General features: G+C 39.6%; 1 protein-coding gene across 5 annotated transcripts in view; it reads left to right on the forward strand.

Moving 5' to 3' along the window:
* The window catches only part of ANKFN1 (ankyrin repeat and fibronectin type III domain containing 1), a 371,664-nt gene that overhangs the window by 320,672 nt on the left and 32,590 nt on the right, over positions 1-18,402 (forward strand). For all 5 annotated transcript variants that reach the window (XM_070560769.1, XM_070560770.1, XM_008519821.2 and 2 more), the window contains exons 15-17: positions 8,571-8,737; positions 11,382-11,532; positions 13,074-13,242. In XM_070560769.1, the coding sequence (XP_070416870.1) occupies positions 8,571-8,737; positions 11,382-11,532; positions 13,074-13,242 (487 nt within the window). The remainder of the gene's footprint in view (positions 1-8,570; positions 8,738-11,381; positions 11,533-13,073; positions 13,243-18,402) is intronic.

An 18,402-nucleotide genomic window follows, 5' to 3' on the forward strand; every position in this document is an offset into this window, starting at 1 on the left:
TCATTTTAGGAATGAAATAACTGAGGCTCAAAGAGAGCAAGTGACATAGGCAGATTTAGTGAAGCTAATGAAACTTCAGCATCATTCAGTTCTTCACTTGCACAAGGCAGTGGCAAGGACCCTATCAATTTCACATTCATAATTTTGTATTCTTCTCCTTAAAGAAGGCATCGAAAATTGTATTAGCTTCAGACCCCCCAAAACTTGGATTTGCCCCTGGGCACACAGCTAGAAAATGGCAGAACTGAAACTTGAACTCAGATCTTCTGATGAGAAGTAGACTTCTTTCTGCTATGTTACAACACATTCCAGGGCAGGAGTTAGGATTTTAGTCAGTGACGGATGGGAGATGAAATAAAGGATGAAAGACTCACCTAAGAACCCAATAGCCACCAAAATTCAAAATTCAGGCAGCTTAGGTCCAGACTCAGCCGAGATGGCAGAACCCAGATACAAACCCACATCTTCTTCTCTTGAGTCCAGTGCTCTCTACATGCCGCCACACTGCCTCACATGTTCTCATGTGAACATAGGTTTCAAGCTGTTTCTTTTTCTTTTTCTTTTTTCCTTCTTCTCCCCAAAACCCCCTAGTACATAGTTGTATATTTTAGTTGTAGGTCCTTCTGGTTGTGCTATGTCTTTTTATTTTTTTCTTCCCTTTATTTAAATCCAGCGATAGGATGAGTTTTACAGAATTCTCCAGTTAGGTGGCAAAGCTGGCAGAAACATCTACCTTGAGCCCTGTGCAACCAATAGCATTTATCCACAAAACAGCCAATTTGGAGTAATGGGAAAGAGAGGGCTCAGTCCTGCACAAATGAGCCAAATTCAAGCCTTGGCCCTGGGAGCCCCTCATAATCACCCTAAACAGCTAAGCCACCAGACCACTAACTTACTTTCATTCCCTATTGAGGGGTGGCTGGTGACCTTCCCATTACTTGTCCTGGTCCAAGCCAGGACAAAGTCCAATGTCACAAAACTACGCTAATTGGTCAAAGCCAATACCTCTGGATTTGATTTTATGGAATTTGAGTTCATATGAAATTGATAGAGGGTGTGTGTGTGTATGTATGTGAAGGAGGTGGGGGCAGGGAACAGACACATTCGTGGCTCCCCTCTTCACCTTTTACAAGCAAGTGCTAAAAGAAACATTTAAAAAATCATAATAAATTGAGCTTTTACAGGGTGACTAATACACTAATCCCCTATAGGGATAAACTGGGGTCTGGCCTACCTTTGCTCCTAGAAACACAGCACAGGCCCCAGCATGATATAATACCTGGTTTCTCCTAGAGTTATTACATTAAAAATGTGTTACAGGTGCAGAAAAATTCCAATCTGGCAAAAGGTTGTTAGAGAAGGAGACCAAAAATAGAGGCAAGATCAGGTTTCCACACAGATCCAAGTGGAAAATTTACCCCCGCTGACTGGCACATTCCTGCTTGATGTCATACCCACCCACCCCCACTCCCCCAGCTTTTCTCTCTCACCTCCTTCCCATACAGGTCTTACACTGGAGAGGAAACAGGGAATAAAACTACTAGGGCTGGTATCCAGTCACTCCTAGACTTAAGATTTAATTGTGTCAGGAGCTGGCCCCACCAATTCAACATGAAAATATAGATAGGTCTTGATGGTTCCCCAAAGCAGGCTGGGTAATTCCCACAATTCTAGGCCACAAACCACTCTCTTTTCTCAGGGTCAGTAGAATGATGACCGCCAGGCTTTCTGATTGGAAGTCTGGGCTTCTTTCTACTACAACACACCACATTCTGGGGCACCACTTTGGAATTAGGCTGACTGGGTACGATTCCTGACTCCACCTTTTCTAGTTATGTGGATAAGGTAAGTTACTTAACTTCTCAGCTCTCATATTTTCTCCTCTGAAAAACAACCCTAATTTATAGGTTTCTAATGAAGATTAAATGAGTTATATATAAAGCATTAGAAAAGTAGCACAAAGTGAGTGCTCAATAAATGTTAGTGATTTTTATTATTTCTCTACTTAGAAAAACCCAAGCAATGCTAGGCTCACCTCAGGGTACACCCAGTCCATCTCTTCCTCATCCCTGCTCTCCTAAGAGATGGCCCTGGTACTAGCTCAATCATCCTTTGGGGCATTTTATCACTTCCTCTACCTTTCCATGAGAACTAAGGAAAAGTGGTATAAAGACTGTATGACCCACAATGGGGTTTTCAAAACAGATAAGGGCTTTAAGATATCTGGGCCCATAACTAATCTACTAATCCCTGGGGCCCCAGAAAGCTCCAGAGTCTAACCCTCTCAAATTCCTGACCCTCTCAAGTCCCAGACTTTCATAACAGGCCTCTCTCATCTATCTGGAAGAGAGAGAGAAATCCTTCCCACACTTGCCTGGGAAGAAAAAGAGAGTTATTATGGACAAGTTAGAGTCCCTGTGAGCAAACTAATTGGCAGAGTATTTCCAATAGGGAGGCCCCACTCAGGTGCTGAGTTACTCTGACCATGATCTGCAGGGGTCACTTCAATAACTTTAGGTGAAGTTTTCTCTGAAGATTAATCTCTCACATTTGGAATACATTTTCAAGTTTATAACACTTCCTCACATCTATGATATCATTTGATCCTCACGAAAACCCAATAGTAAGGCTGAGTAGGAAATTTTATTGTGTCCAGTTAACTGATGAAGCCATGGATTTTATGGAAATAACTCATCAAAGTCATCTCAGCCAAAAGCAGCACAGGAGGGACTAGTCTTCTGACTCCTAGCCTGGTGCTCTTCCCATTCTACCATGCTGCTTGACACACCCTCCCTCTCCTTTTCTCTGGATCCTTTTTTAAGTGTGATCCCAGGGGCCAGCCCAGTGGCGCAGTGGTTAAGAGCACACATTCTACTTTGGTGGTCCGGGGTTCGCCGGTTCGGATCCCAGGTGCGGACATGGCAACACTTGGCAAGCACCACTTGGCAAGCCATGCTGTGGTAGGCATCCCACATATAAAGTAGGGGAAGATGGGCATGGAAGTTAGTTCAGGACCAATCTTCTTCAGCAAAAAGAGGAGGATTGGCAACAGATGTTAGCTCAGGGCTAATCTTCCTCAAAAACAAACAAAACAAAACAAAACAAGTGTGATCCTAGAGAAGTTGTGGTAAAGTCAGTCTTCTACCCCCTCTCATCCCTGCTTTCCTTCTCTTTTTCTCCTTCGGCATTCCTTATTACCTCCAGGGACCCAGTGTCTTCTTCTTATACCCTAGATGCCCAGGACCTGCTGTCTATTCTGCCCTTTTCTGCTTTTCTTTCAGTACATTCCTGCTCTTTCTATCCCCAAGCAACCTCTAACATGGGGATCAAAGACTATAGGAATCAGAAATATTAATGGAAATATGCCAGTTGGGCTAGACATGAGAAACAACTGGGTTTGCCTAAAAACTTGTTCACCAATGTTCACAGCAGAATTATTCATAGTAGCCAAAGAGTGGAAACAACCTAAATGTCCAACAACTGAGAAATGGATAAACAAAAGTGGCATATCCATATAATGGAATATCATTCAGTCATAAAAATGAATGAAGTACTGATCCATGCTACCATGTGGATGAACCTTGAAAACACTATGCTCACAAGTGAAAGAGGCCAGTTGCAAAATGCCACATGTATTGTATGATTCCATTTATATGAAATATCTAGAATAGGCAAATCCAGAGATAGAAAGCAGATGAGTGGTTCCAGGGGCAGAGGGAGGAGGAACTGGGGAATGACAGCTAATGAATGCAAGGTTTCTTTGTGGAATGATGAAAATGGTCTGGAATTAGATAGTGATAATAGTTGCACAACCTTGTGAATATAGTAAAAAGTACTGAATTTCACACTTTAAAAGGTTGAATTTTATGGTATGTGAATTATATCCCAATTAAAAAAAAGAAACAAGTGGAAATAATAGAGACTGTAGTAATATGGAGAGCTCTTGTCTCATCAAAAGAACATCCCTATTCAGCCTGAGCTAACTGCAGTGGAAGAAAGTGGTCCCAATCTTGAAATATTTCCCAATTTTTAAAGAGAAACTGAATTTTAAAGAGAAACTGAATCCAGAGTTCTGAATAAAATCTCTTTATTTTTAAAAGTTAGAAAATAATTCAGAAACTGTAAGTTATTTGCAATCGATATAATTTCGGGCCCACAAAGACCACCAGCCACCATTTTATGATCTCTGCTGTCTCTAGATAATTCAGCTTGAATCCCCTATCCAGCAAAACAAAAGCCCTGTAGTTACTGGAAAAGCAACTATAAATTGTTCCTCTAGCAAGCTCTTAGGATATCTGATCACAAAAGAGAGGTTGGATATACCCTTCCTAGTTACTGCACCAGCACAGCATATTCTCTCCCAGAGGCCCAGCCCCAGACCCCACTACCTCTGGGCCTCTCACTTCATATTTAATAAACATTTTTTCAGCACCAGCTAAGTGCCAGGAACTCTTCTAGGTGCTATGGGAAAAACAAATGAACAAGTCAAGGTCCCTGCTCTCAAGGAGCTGAGTCAAGGCAGGGAGACAGACTTGTAAACAAATCAAGGTAATACAAGGCAGAATTAAACTAGAGCCCTGATAGCAGCACAAACAGTGTACTATGGAAACACAGACAAAGCAGCTAGTAATTCTACCTGGAAATATCAGGGAAGGTATTGTAGAAGAGGTGACATTTGACTGAGCCATGAAGGGTAAATTAAGGTCACCAGGTGGAGGAAAAAAGAGAGACAAAAAGAGACAGGAGAGGGAAGAGAGAAAGAGGGAGGGGAGAATAGGAAGAAAGGAAGGTGGGAAGGAAGGAGGAAGGGAGGGAGGGAGGGAGGAATTAAATAGAATTAAATTAAATAGAAGGCATGGTAGAGAAATGACACAGAATCTGGAAGAGTAGATCTCACCCTCCCTTGGGTCCACAATGGACCTTACACATCCTTCTTATGGCCTTTATCACGCTGGGTTAGAAAAACTTGCTTGCGTGTCTCTCTCACACACTAATGTGAGTTCCATGAAGGGAAGGATCATGTCTTATTCATCTTGATGTCATTAATATCCTAGCACAATGCCTGATACATAGTAGGTGCTCAAGAAAAGTCGGTAGAATCAGTGAATTCATGAACCAACAAAAAAATAAAAGAGAGATTAGGTAAGGTACAGGGAAGGAAAAGCAATCCATTTTGGCTGGAGATAAGAGACACAAAAGGGCTACAGTGAAAGTAGAGGCTAGAAATGCAAGTTAGAGGTCAAGTCAGGCTATATATAAACCCACAAGCCTTTGCTTTAGTTTAGGAGGCCCATCTAGTGTACCTCAGATTATGTGAATGGGACAGCCTCTTTCTCTTCCCATGTATTTCTCGGGCTCCAAAACATTCTGACTAATGAAAGATCAAATGACTATGTAAAGGCAGGAAAACACATAGTAGATGCTCAGTAATAGTCTTAAAAAAAATTTGAATGAAAGAGTGAATTACTCCATCCCAGAATGGGGTTGGTTTTTACATAACCACAGTATGTTCCTAGCTCACATTCTATTTGTGGTCAGTTCTGGCCCTCACATGTTTTTCTTTTATACTCATACCCATCCTATATTTGTACTCTTGGGTTTGAGTCTTTACAAGCACATTTTCCTATTAGGTTTCAGCCTTAATTATGATAGGCTTAGTTTTCCAATGCATAGGGTCAATCAGAGCCTTATTACTATTTTGCAGAAAATCAAAACCACACAAAATTTGGGACCCACAAATTTGATACACACATTTTTCATTTCTTTGTCTGGAACATCAATGCATAAGCTGAACAGAATGGCCCCCAGGACCAGTCCCTACTGGATCATCACTCAATATGTCTACTATTCCCACACTATCTCTACCATCCACAAATCTTTAGCCTCAATATCCAGCCTATAAAAGTAATGTGGTCAAAACTCTACTTTTCCCAGATTATCTAGTGAAACAGATTACACTGGAGATTTCTCCCTGGTCTGCAGATCATGGTCTTTTGCTGTTAGAAATTGAAGTTGTCTGTGTGATTTTCCCTCCACAAAACCATGTTGACTGTATTTAGAATCTCAGAATTTCCTGAGTGACAGCAAATTGATTGTTTGATGGTTCTTTCTCATTTTTCCCAAAGATCAATAAGTTGGCAGTCTTTAATTACTAGAGTCATCCTGTGTTTCTCCTCTTTCTGTTTCAAAGATAGGCATATTTGCCCTTTTCAAGTCTTTAGGGACTTTTCCAGTTCTCCATCACTTCTTAAAAATAACGATCTGTGGGTCTGTAGCCACATCTGCTTGTACAGCAAGTACCCCTAGGGTACATATTATCAAATTCTGCTGATCTGAATACTTCCATTTTTCCTTCTCTCTTTTCTTTGATTACCTGTTCATTTCTCAAAATTTCACCTTGACTAAACTTCCTCTGATCCACAACTTACCTGTGATCAGTTCTGAAGAGACAGAATTAAAAAGTTCAGCCTTATCAATATCCTGATATTAATAAGAATTCCTTCCTTCTTGATCATGAAATCAAATATTTTCTAGTCTATTTTTTGGCCAAATATCCTAAAATTTGTTTAGCCTTTGCTTTTCTGGACATGCTAGTTATGTCTTTCTCCCAATTGTGATCATTCTTATTTTGTACCTCTTCTGCTGTTCTCATATGTTCTGTTTTAGAGACCTAGCCTGATTTCCATATGTTGTATACCTATTACATACAGAAATAGTACTGGGTACACTAAGGACATAAAGCAATAAAAAAACACAGCACTGTCATTACTTTCATAGTCTAGTTCAAGAAAAGAACACAAAAGAAGAAAAATATGTTAGGTTCTCCTTCCTCTGCTTGCCTACATTGCCTCTATTATAAAACCGATTTCAGTATACATACTGTGATCATTTGTTTCCTCATCTGTGTTTCTTGACCTCTCCAAAAGTAGGGATCATATCATGTTCACCTGAAACCCCAATGTCTCCTGGTAGTACCTGGCACATCACAGGAATTCAATATGTTTGATAAAGGATGGGACAGAGGAGACAATACACAATAGCATATGTCAGATGTTGTAGATCGTTAATTCTACAGAGGAGGGATCACTTCTTCAGAGTATAGTGGTTAAGGAAGGTCTCATACTTCTCTGTTCCATACAGAATTCTGTACAAGTTTAAATGTTGGTTTTTTTCTTCCTTTTCACCTTCCATACATTTAGTGGTAGAGTTGATTCCCTCTTTTTAACCCACTTTTAAAAAACAGGCTAAACTCTGGCCTGTAGGAATTCTTCCCTTCTAATCAGTTACCTGACTCATCACTCCTAACTCTGTTTCACCCCTGCACTGCCCAAATGTTTAAAAGTCTTACCTACTGACATGGGGGGGGGAGGGGGGAGGGTCTGTATTTCCAATTATTCATTATCTGAGTTCCTGCAGTCATATAATAGGGAAACAAAAGTCATAACCTAAATAGTTCACTAGAGAACTGGCCACATATAAAACAAAATTCCACACAAACATCCCTCTGTGCTTAATTAGGTTGGCACTTCTTGTTGCACCAACAACTTCATTCAGTCTCTGCTGCCTGTGGAATATTGTGATATGACAATACAATGCAAATTCAATGCAAATCTATTACAAGGTAAACTTTAAAATCTTGTAAAAGATACAGAATTTTGTGAAGCTGATGAAGATGATGTGGAGATCTAATCAAATCACATGCCAAGCTACCAACAATTGAGAATCTAGCAGTGGTAGATCAGTTAACAACTGAGGAACATAAAATGAACAAGAACTTTATAAGAAAATGACTTGAATATCAAAATTTTAAAAGATGCAAGGAAAATAAAATATATGAAGCCTTCAAATACTCTTGCAAATATTTCCTCTTGATCACATTGCGAAAATCAATATGAGGAACAGCATTTCAACTATCATACAATTTAGTCTAAAAAATTAAGCCAAAAAAATAATCAATAGTTTATTCTCTTCATTCTCAGAATTAGTTAATAATTATAACTACAACTTAAATGTTAATAATATAAGGTAAATCTATTGCTATTCCTTTTTGTTTCATTTTTCAAGATAATCAAATTTTTTTTCCTACTTACTATAATATTTTGATCCTATTTTAAATTTAAAAGACTACTCTTGATACCAATTTTCCTGAAATAATGACCCTTCCTGTACTGCTTTGTCAGCTTTTATACTTTCAAATTTCCTTTTTCCCCCAGCTAAACAATAAGATCTCCAAGAACAGAAATTATGAATTCTGTTTTTCTCTAGTACCCATCTCCACCACCACCAGCCCATTCCCAATCACAACCCACATACCTACCCCAGCACAGAAATCTGAGGAAAATAAGCACACAGAATATGTTAGTGACTGATTACCTGACTTGCAGGATAATTCTCCAGAAAGACTGGTTATACCGCCAACACATCCTCAACGTTTATGGTGGTATTTGAGGTTTCTCACCGTATTATTTACTATAGCTCCTTTAATTCATGACATGGCACACCTAAAAAAGGAAAAGGTTTTGAGATTGCCTTTCAAGCTGTTTTTGGCTTTTGTTTTTTTCACCCTACAGGATATTCTCTCCTATCACAAAAGGAGTCATCAGCGTCTCTCTCCTGGATTATATCTGGGTTACCTAAAGCTCTGTAGCTCTGTGGATCAGATCAAAGTTCTCGTTACCCAAAAGTTGCCCAACATTCTCTGCCATGTGAAGATCCGTGAAAATAATAACATTTCCAAGTAAGTTGTAGGAGTTTCAGTTTTCCTCATGATGAAACAATGGCTCAAGTGATAGGTTTGATGTGCCAGAAGGAAACTGAAGTGTTACTTCCCAGTGTAGTTGCTCTAGTGAGATGTCCTCAGAGGCCAGGACACTGGAGCACAGGCAGAGCTGCATTTTAACATTAGAATAAGGAGGGCCTGTGGTTTTGGTTGGTGGAAGGAGTGAGCACATTTAAAGGGGGCACTATCTTTTCACTTTCTTCTCTGTGCTATTCATGGTGTAACCACTGATGCTCAACTGATTAATGAGTAGATGCCCTTTTCTTTCAATATTGCTATTTCCATCTCTTTTCTTTACAATCTAATGTCATTTTTTAAAAAATATCACTTGTGGAAAAATGGGTTCTGGTACAACAACTGATTTCTCCTTAATCTTAAAGGACCCCCCTACCCTCATGCTCCTCACCCCTAACCCTCTGGCCTAAGGACTTTGTATGTTTCCTATACTCTTTATAGCTCTTGAGGGAAGAAAAGAAGTACCAAAGCCTGAGCTTCTGGAAACTGCTCTATGGTTTGGCATTATGGTGAATTACCCTGTTAGCTTTGGGAAAGTTGCCCAATGTTGGTAATCTGGCTCAGCTTTACAACTAGCCCTCTAGCAGGCCTCTGAAAGTTTACTAAAATGAACTGAATTGAGCTCAACATGAAAAAAAAAGGAAAGGAAATAGTAGATAAGAAAAGAAAAATAACTCTCCAGAGTTCATCAGGCTTCAGAGTACAAAATTAGATCCCCAGATTCTAGATACAGCTATGGATTTGCTTAACCAAGGGATTTGCTTTAACTATAGTATGTCACAATGTTTATTAAATACTACTTGATGACAATGAAGGAGATGATGATGATCTTGATTATGATGGTTTCTTCAAAGAACTCACTAGCTGCCATATTCTTTCACTTATTAACTACACCCAGACTTTAAGTCTGCCATCTGGTGGTCACTTCTACAATCAACATTAGTTATCTCCTCAGTCCTTCCCAAGAGGTTACACGGCTCATTTGTGGGTTGGTTCAGCAATGGTTACTTTCATCCACTTTCTAGAATTGTGTCTTAAAGGTTTAGATTCTTTTAGTGGTTATACTAACTAATTTCCCCCTGCCAAAGATCCAAATTTCATTTTTACAAAAGATTCCAGTAGCCTTCACTCCACCACTTTCATCTCCCTCATCCTTATAGACTAAACTGATTACTTAGTGGTAGATGTTTCATGGCATTCCTACCGGTAATTTATTTTCCAATTTGATTACAAACACTGTTTTAGCAATGTGGTCCTGTAGGTTTTGTGTATACTTGTACTAGTCAGAACCTTCTCATTTAGTTCAGTATCAGCGATGGGAGAAATGAAAAGGTTCCCAAGCAGGTTCTCAAAGATGTCAATTATTTGTGAAGCCAACAGTATGCCCAGATTGAAGTAGGATTTAATTTTTTTTTCTCTCATTGGGATAAAGGGTAGATTTTCCATACTCTTTTCCAGTGTGAGAATTGAAATGAAACAGATATCTTGAAACTAGAAACGTTTCTAAGAGGGTAGCTGGTTAAAAGAGAGTGTTTTCTGATGAGAAGTTCGTGTCATAATCAATTTCATTTTCTGACCCACAGATCGGAGCCCTTGGCTGGTATAATCCATTGGGGAGAGTCCTCAGAGGATTTTCATGAGGGTGGAAACATACGTTAGCACCTCCTCTCTTTCCATCCCTGGACAGGAGGGCTTTCCTTTCCTCTCTAGCCTGCCCCTGAGAGCATATTGCTGCTCCCTGCAGAGTTAGACCAAGGAGAACGAAGGAGAAACTGGGCCAAGAGAATGTGTTTAGAGACTTGTGCTAAAATACCTGTGGAAACAATGTTGCCCAAGAGGCATTTTACCTTGGTCTTTTCAAGATCCTTTTGAAGAGCAGCCTTTGGGGGACAAACCAGATGTGCTTTCCTCCCACCACCATTCTTTTCCCTTCCCTTCTGCATGACATTTAGAAAAGTTCATTAGGAAGGATTATAGTGCATGCAGAATAAAGACACAGATGACTGGTTTGAAAGGAGGATGGAAGCAGTGATGTGTGTCCCCTGGTTCCTTTTATTGGAATTGTCTGGTGTTCCTGTTTGTGATTCTCCTCAAGCTTTTGGAAGGGGAAAGAAACCAGAATAGTCTCCACAATTACAACAGGCCAGGGTTGAAATGTGCCATGTGGTTTGTTGCCTGAGTTGGACTAGACTCCTGTGGTTACCCAACTGCTGAATTAACCAGAAAATGCCCCTGTGGTAAATGTAGGGTCTAAGAACTTATAAGGGATCTTCGGGGGGGAAAAAAAGGAAGACAGTCAGGAAATTATTACAAAATATTTCAAAGCTCCAATCTCAAAAACTGATTCATACAAATTAGACCTGCTGTTCTGAGGTATATGTGGTTTGATAGGTAAACTAAGATTAAATTAGAAAAAGCTCATTTGAAACTCCATTTGAGTGGCAAAAAGTTCAAATTTCATGAATTGCATCGAGTTTTAACCACCAAAACCTGGTTATCCAGGTTCTGGACATATACACTAAAAATGTTCTGAGCTGTGTTCTGAACTTTTGTTATATTTCTAATTTTAACTTGACTCAACATACAGAGAGGAGTGGGAATGGGTCCAAAAGATTTCTGGCTCTGAATCTATGGAAAGTGTGGATCATACTTCTGACTGCCCCATGCAATTGTTCTTCTACGAGCTCCAGATGGCAGTGAAAGCTCTCCTTAAGCAGATCAATATACCTCTACACCAGGTACTAGTCCTTACCATTTCTATCTTCTTTTTATGGCTAATGGAAACTGCATTGTGGCATAAAACTCAAGAAGTAAAAAATATATGTATTAGTTTATTTTCATTAATTTAAATAACACTTTGCATGTCCATGCACATTCTGAATTTGATGTTTACAAGTACACAGACTGCACTTGTGACCCTTTCCTCTAGCTCCTCCTTACTGACTTCTTCCAAGGTTCCTGGACCCCACTGCACTGTGGTCTGGACAAGCAAGGAAAAATCATTGGCTAGTCCAACTTGAAGGACACGAAGCTCCAGGACAGCATGAAGCAAGGAGAATAAATAAATAAGTGTATATTAGATGTACAGATTATCTAAGAATGGAAGACTAGTGATAGTATAATCTATAGCAACGGCCAAGGTTATGCCATGCTATCTTTCCACAAACAGAGAATTTACTGTCAAAATTATTGTCTTATCTAAACCAAAATGTACAAACCTAACCTCTACTAATAAGCAACTTCAAGAAAAACTGTTGGCATAGAAGAAAATAGTAAAAGTTTATTAGGCCCTGTCTAGTAAGTTAACATGATGTAGCATTAGGTTGAATTCTTTCTTTCTTTCTTTATTTTTGGCCTATGTTCACTACCCCCACCACCACCCAACACACACACACGCACACACACCCCATCCCTATACACAAACACAAAATGAACCAAGTTTAGCCTGTAAACAGGAAGATCATTACAGGAGTGACTGGCTTTCTTTAAATAACAGAGAGACAACCATGAATTGACCTCTGATCCATGGAGGCAGTGGGATAGATTAGCAACTCAAGAGTGCTCTTCCATTGGGGTACTGCTCTGATTGTAAATCAATACTGCAGGACTAGTTCAAAAAAGTCAACACTGATGAAGAATAAATTGCACAAGATGCCATAAAGACACGAGGGGAGCAGCCGGATTATTCCAGGGGTGGCCATGTACTCAGGAGGAGAAAAAAAAAATGCTAGCTGTACTTGTGACAGTAGATACTATTAAAGGTTTCTTGGGCTTAGCAGGTTTGAAGCAGCTCATATTTCATTGGTGACTCTCGGGCTACATATACATGTTGGGAGAAGGCTGCCTAACTGCCTAAGACTGCATACAACATTTTTTTTTTTTTTTGGATACTTGTAAAATTTTTTCAGTCCTTGGCCAGAAACTACATTTTTCCCCCTTAACCAACTTAAATTGCAACTAGTGGATTTTTAATTCAATCCATTTTTGTTGCTTCATGTAATTATATTCATCATTTTGAAAAGCCCACAGAATGCAATCATTTTCTGCTTTTATAAGAAGCATAAACGTTGTTTTCAGAGTTTATGTGGAACATTACTGCCTTAAATCTTGATTTTATATAGCATTATTAAATGGGCTGAACCCTAATATTTATGTTGTATAAAAATTCCAAGCTTGAAGTCCTGTAATTTTGTTAGATGTTTTATGCCAGTTTGGTGTTGTTTATGTAAGTGCCATGTTGTAACTCTCCTATTTTTCCTCCGCGCGTGTCCCTCTGCAGGCAAGGAACTTCCGCCTCTACACACAGGAGGTGTTGGAAATGGGTCACAATGTGTCCTTTCTTCTCCTGCTCCCTGCCTCAGACGACGTCTGTACAGCCCCAGGACAGAATAATCCTTACACCCCACACTCAGGGTTTCTTAACCTCCCTCTTCAGATGTTTGAACTTGGTATAGTAGCTTGTTTCACCTAGAAATATTAACCCAGCCTCCTTATAATAAAATCACAAAGTTATATCTGTTCCCCCTTGTCCCAGTGGAGGGTCAATAAATCACATGATGGCTTTGGCAACAACCCTTCCTAGAACTGTGTACAAGTCTGAGAGAAAGCAAAGCTCCAAGACTATGTGCCTGAGCAATAATTATTGAAACCTAGCTAAGGCCCAATGGAAAGGAGGGAATTCTAAACAGAAAGTTCAGTTATCAGGCTGCAGTTCTTGCCTGCCCTTTGCTTTCTTAAAACATAAATACAAGAACTGATGTTTTCATGAAAAGCATTGCCCCTTCTCTCTTTCTCTCTCTCTCGTTCTCTCTCTTTCCTCTAACTGGGAAAAAGAAAAATACTGAAATTAAAATGTAGAATGTGTATCACTTTGAAGGGAAAAAAAGTCTATAACTTTATGTAGTGCTGCTTTATTAAATAGACTATATTAAATAGACTCTAAATTTCTAGCAGACCATTTGAGAAATGACAGCGTCTCCCAGGATTGTGATTATAATGTAGATTCTGAATGGTAGAAAATCTAGTCCTGACTTTCAAAAATGAATAGCCTAGGCCCCAGTTTCTCTATTTTTGCGGAGACCCCTGCTGCCCACTGGAAATGCGAATAGGAAGGCTTTGTCTCTTCCCCATGCTTCATCTTGTAACAGGGCAATAAGAGGCAATTAGCAAGAGTTCCGTCAGTTCAAATGAATTGTAGGATTTACGGGAGGGTGAGTGACTGGGTGTGCAGAATGAAGGCAGACTCTTTGGATTGCTCCCCAGCCACCAGATTTAGAAGCAGACAAGGCAACTGCCTGATGTCTCATTTTGAGACCTGGCCATCTGAATCTGAATTTATCCTTTGAGGTTAAATGGATTAAGCCTCTCAGTTCCCTTGCTCCAAGCAGTTCAGATGTCCAAAAGCTAATGAACAGCAATTGTTATTTTCCAGAGGAGGGAAACTTAGCTGAATCAGACTTGTAGACTGGGACTTGAGAGTCCTAGGTCCCCTATTGTGTGGTACTGGCAATTACTTAACCTTTCTGCACATTTTCTGTGTCAAATGATTAATAGCATTGGCCATACCACCCCCAAGAGATCTGGATGTGAATGTAACCATTTAACGAGATCCCCATCCAAACATTATTAGTCCATGCTTTAACTGCATTGCTAAATATATGAAATTACAAAATATAGTTTGGGTCAAGGTATTTCAATTCAAGTCAATAAGTATACACTGGGTGCTTACTGTGGAGATTCAGAGATGAGTAAGACAAAGGCTCTGCGCTCAAGGGACTTTCAGTACAGTGATAGGAGTAAAATAATAATACAAATTATTATTGAATGACATCAAATGTGCCAAAATCATATTAAATGATACTGAAAGAAGAAAAGAAAGCACATGTTCTCAAAGAAGATATCACAAAGCTGCCTTGGAGGAGAGAATATTTGATGTGAGACAGGATGTTAACAAACATGGATGATAAAGAAAACTTTCTTGTCGGGGGGAGCTGAATTCGCAAAGACATGAGAACAGAAGAACTCAGAAAGAGTCAGGAAAGAAACAAGTGGTCCAGTTTGGTTAGACCAAAGAAATGATGAGGAAATAGTGGATATAAAGCTGTACACACTAGTTCTTGCCATATTGGCAGTACCTTAAGAGTTAGACTAAGGAATCTATTTAAGAGGGACTGGAAGCAGGATTAGGGGGATAGTTCAGAGGTTGTTATAATAGTCTAGCATTAGGGTAGAAACAAAACAAAAGGAAACACATACAGACGTAAGAAACATTGGGAGCAATTGACAAGAGTGGGCACCTGTTTGAATGAGAAAAGGTGAAGTCTAGAGACTTCTAGAGTGCCCCCATTGTTTTCAGCCTCAAAGACTGTGAAGATGTTGCTGCCACTACCAAAAGTAAGGAAATCAGAGATGAAAATGGTTTGGGGAAGAAAGTAATGCTTTTAGCTCTGAAAATCTTGAGTTTGAAGGTGCTGATTCAACATCCAAGTGGACATGTCCAAGTGGCAGGAGAAATGCAGGAGAGAAAGGTATCAACACAGAAATTTGGCTAGTGTCTACTTACAACAGCTGAAGCCATGAAAGTGAATGATTTTCCACGGATAGATAATTGACAGGGAAAAGAACTAAGGAAAACACTTCATTGGAGAGCTAACCAGGAGTCCATTCTGTGTGAAATGGTCGTGAGTGTTCCATGATTACAGGCCAAAATACATGAAATTCATTTCCCCATGCCTCAATGGCCTTGGTGGGAAGAACCAATGGTTTGGTATCAATCACAACAGTACCTGACTCCCAAGACCCTGGAGGACCAAGCCCTGCAAGTATCCTCTCTATCCTGCTTTCTGAGAGGCTCATGTACTCTTCTGGAGCAGCCACACTTTGTCCTTCTGTTGTTACTCTCTATTTTACAATTTCTTCTCTGCATTAATTTGTTCATAATTCACCAATATTTATTACGTAACCTACTAAGTGCCAGGCACTATTCCAGGTACTGAAGAATCAGCAATGAACAAACTCCTCATGGAACTTAAATTCTAGCTGGGGAGACAAATAGTAAACCAATCAACAAACAATAATATTGTAAACGCCAGACAGTAGTGAAGGCTATGAAGAAAAATAAATCAAAGTAAGAGACTAGAGTGAAGTGACAGGAGCTACAATTTTGGAGAGGATGACCTGGGAAGTCTTCTCTGAAGAAGACAGATTTGAGCAGAGACCTGAGATTTCCACTCAATGGGAACAGCAAGTGCAAAGGCCTCAAAGTAAGAGTGTGCATAGCTAAGAGATCAGCGTAGGTGGAGTGTAGTAAGCAAGAGCAACAAAGACAGGAAATGAGATCACAGAGTCAACAGGGGCCAGATCATGCAAGGCCGCATAGCCATGATAAGGACTTTGGATTTTACTTTAAGTGTATTGGGAATCCAAAGGAGAATTCTGAGCAGTAGAATAACATACTAAAAGCTCTGAAAAATCCAGTAGTACCCCCTCACAAAAAAAAAATAAAAAATAAAAAGCTTAACTTTGTTTAACCCAGCATTTTCCAAGTTCATTTGACAATGACTGGAATCATTTTTGGCATAGCACCTATTAAAAACCCATAGAAAACATACTTTAAGATATGATACCCAAGAATAGTGCTTCTCAAACTTTAATGTACATAAGAATCTCTTGGAGAGCTTATTAAAATAGATGTCTGGAGCCACACCCCAGAAATGCTGAGTCAGTAGATCTGGGAAGGAGACTGGAGAATTGCATTTCTAACCACCTCTCAGCTGATAATGATGCTGCCAATCCATAGATCACACTTCAAGTAGTACTGCCTAGAACACAGAGATAAAGAAATTTTAGGAAATTATAGAACTAGAGATGCAGTTAGCATAGCACAGTGTAACAGAATCCTACAGTGCCCATCTTTTTGACCTGTCTTACTTCTTCTTAATACTAAAAGCAATATAAGACCATCAGATACTATCTTTCATCTATGAAAACCAGACTATAGATCAAAGCCTGGGCCTCAATAGTTCCTGACTTTAAAATGTTTTTCCCTAGAGTAAAACATAACTTCTTACCCTCTTCGTCCTCCTTCATTACCATAACATTCACGCTCTAGTTGATTAATAAGGATCATGTAAGTTTCCAGAAAAGACCACTTTGTTGGGCTTGCTTCCATTGGCATACACAATTCTATTAGTCTTTTCTAGGGATCAGGAGGAAATGTTGCCAGTGGCAGGAAATCAATACATTCTAGTACAATGGTTATTGTACTTCAGCACCAGCAGCAACAATTTTTTAAAACTTGCTGGGCCTTAGTAAGAATCATGACCAACTCTATCTTATCCCCAAGAAATCAGGGCTTTACAAGAGGCAGATTAGCATAGCTACTTCCGCTATTTGACATCAGCTCACTAAGCATTTAATGATACCTTCTGTAGGAATTCCTAAAAGCCTGCTATAGCAGGCCTAAGCCCCTCTAAGAAAGATGCTAAGCAAAATCTACTTTTTTTTAATAAATAGAGACTTCTATCTTCCATAGATAGGTCCATAGTAAAAGGTCAACAGATACACTAAGCACTTCTGAGAAAGAGAATGTTGTTGGAAATTCAGCCAGAACTCAGAAAATTGTAATAACAACAGAGGAATTCTAGTGAAACTTGAAAAGGTGCAAATTATGAGATTATGTAAATTAGAATAAAACATTTACACTACATTTCAGTTTGACTTGTATAAGTCATCCCTGTCCGATGAAAGGATTTGAGATTTGGCAAACTGACTGTGTTCCTGCCAGTGGCCTGAGTGAATCATAAATAACTTGCTAACCAGCTATGGAAAACTGTATCTGTGCCTATTCCAGCACTAAATAAATCTAGCAAGGACAAAACGATAAAGTAGCTTAGCCCTCTGCCCCCTGGAGTAAAGACTATGCTGGGGCAAACTCATAGGGTGTTCCTTTACAGGATTACTTGTGGGAGAGAGAGAGACCATCATATAGGATAGTGTGAGATCTCTATGAGAAGGGCTAAGCTGAAGCAAAGTGGTACAATTTCAGACCCACCCCCTCCTCCATAGCCTGAGGGCTGACACTCTCCTATTCTTTGGATAGGAGCAGGGTGACGCTCTTCTACACTAAATAAAGCATGTGCCTAGGGATCGACAAGGGTCACTATTTATACTATTCCCAGAAACAAAAGGAAAAGCAGTATCATGAGCCCTTAGAAACACTGTCCAGTGATATGGCTTCTTGAGGATTTGCCTAGCCTCCACTGAGGAGGTCGCCCTGCCCTGATGCTGTGGGCAGTCACAATTGACAGCAAGCCTATGATGAGGAAACTTGATTTTTTATTGATTTCTTTGGCTCTATGAATCATACTAATTGGACTAGAAAGATTAAACAACTGGGGAATTTAAAAAAAGACAGTTTGGAGCCTGGTATACATTTCATACTTCGGTGCTTGGCTTCATCCTTCATTCAACAAACATTTACTGAACTTACACTGTGTGCCAAGTACTGTGTTGGGGCTAAACATACAGACATTAATAAGACAGTCTGCCCACCAGAAGCCTAGAATCCAGTAGAGGATACAGACATGTATACCAACAGTCCCAATACA

Source organism: Equus przewalskii, chromosome 10 (genome assembly GCF_037783145.1).
Source record: "Equus przewalskii isolate Varuska chromosome 10, EquPr2, whole genome shotgun sequence".
Classification (NCBI taxonomy): Eukaryota; Metazoa; Chordata; class Mammalia; order Perissodactyla; family Equidae; genus Equus; species Equus przewalskii.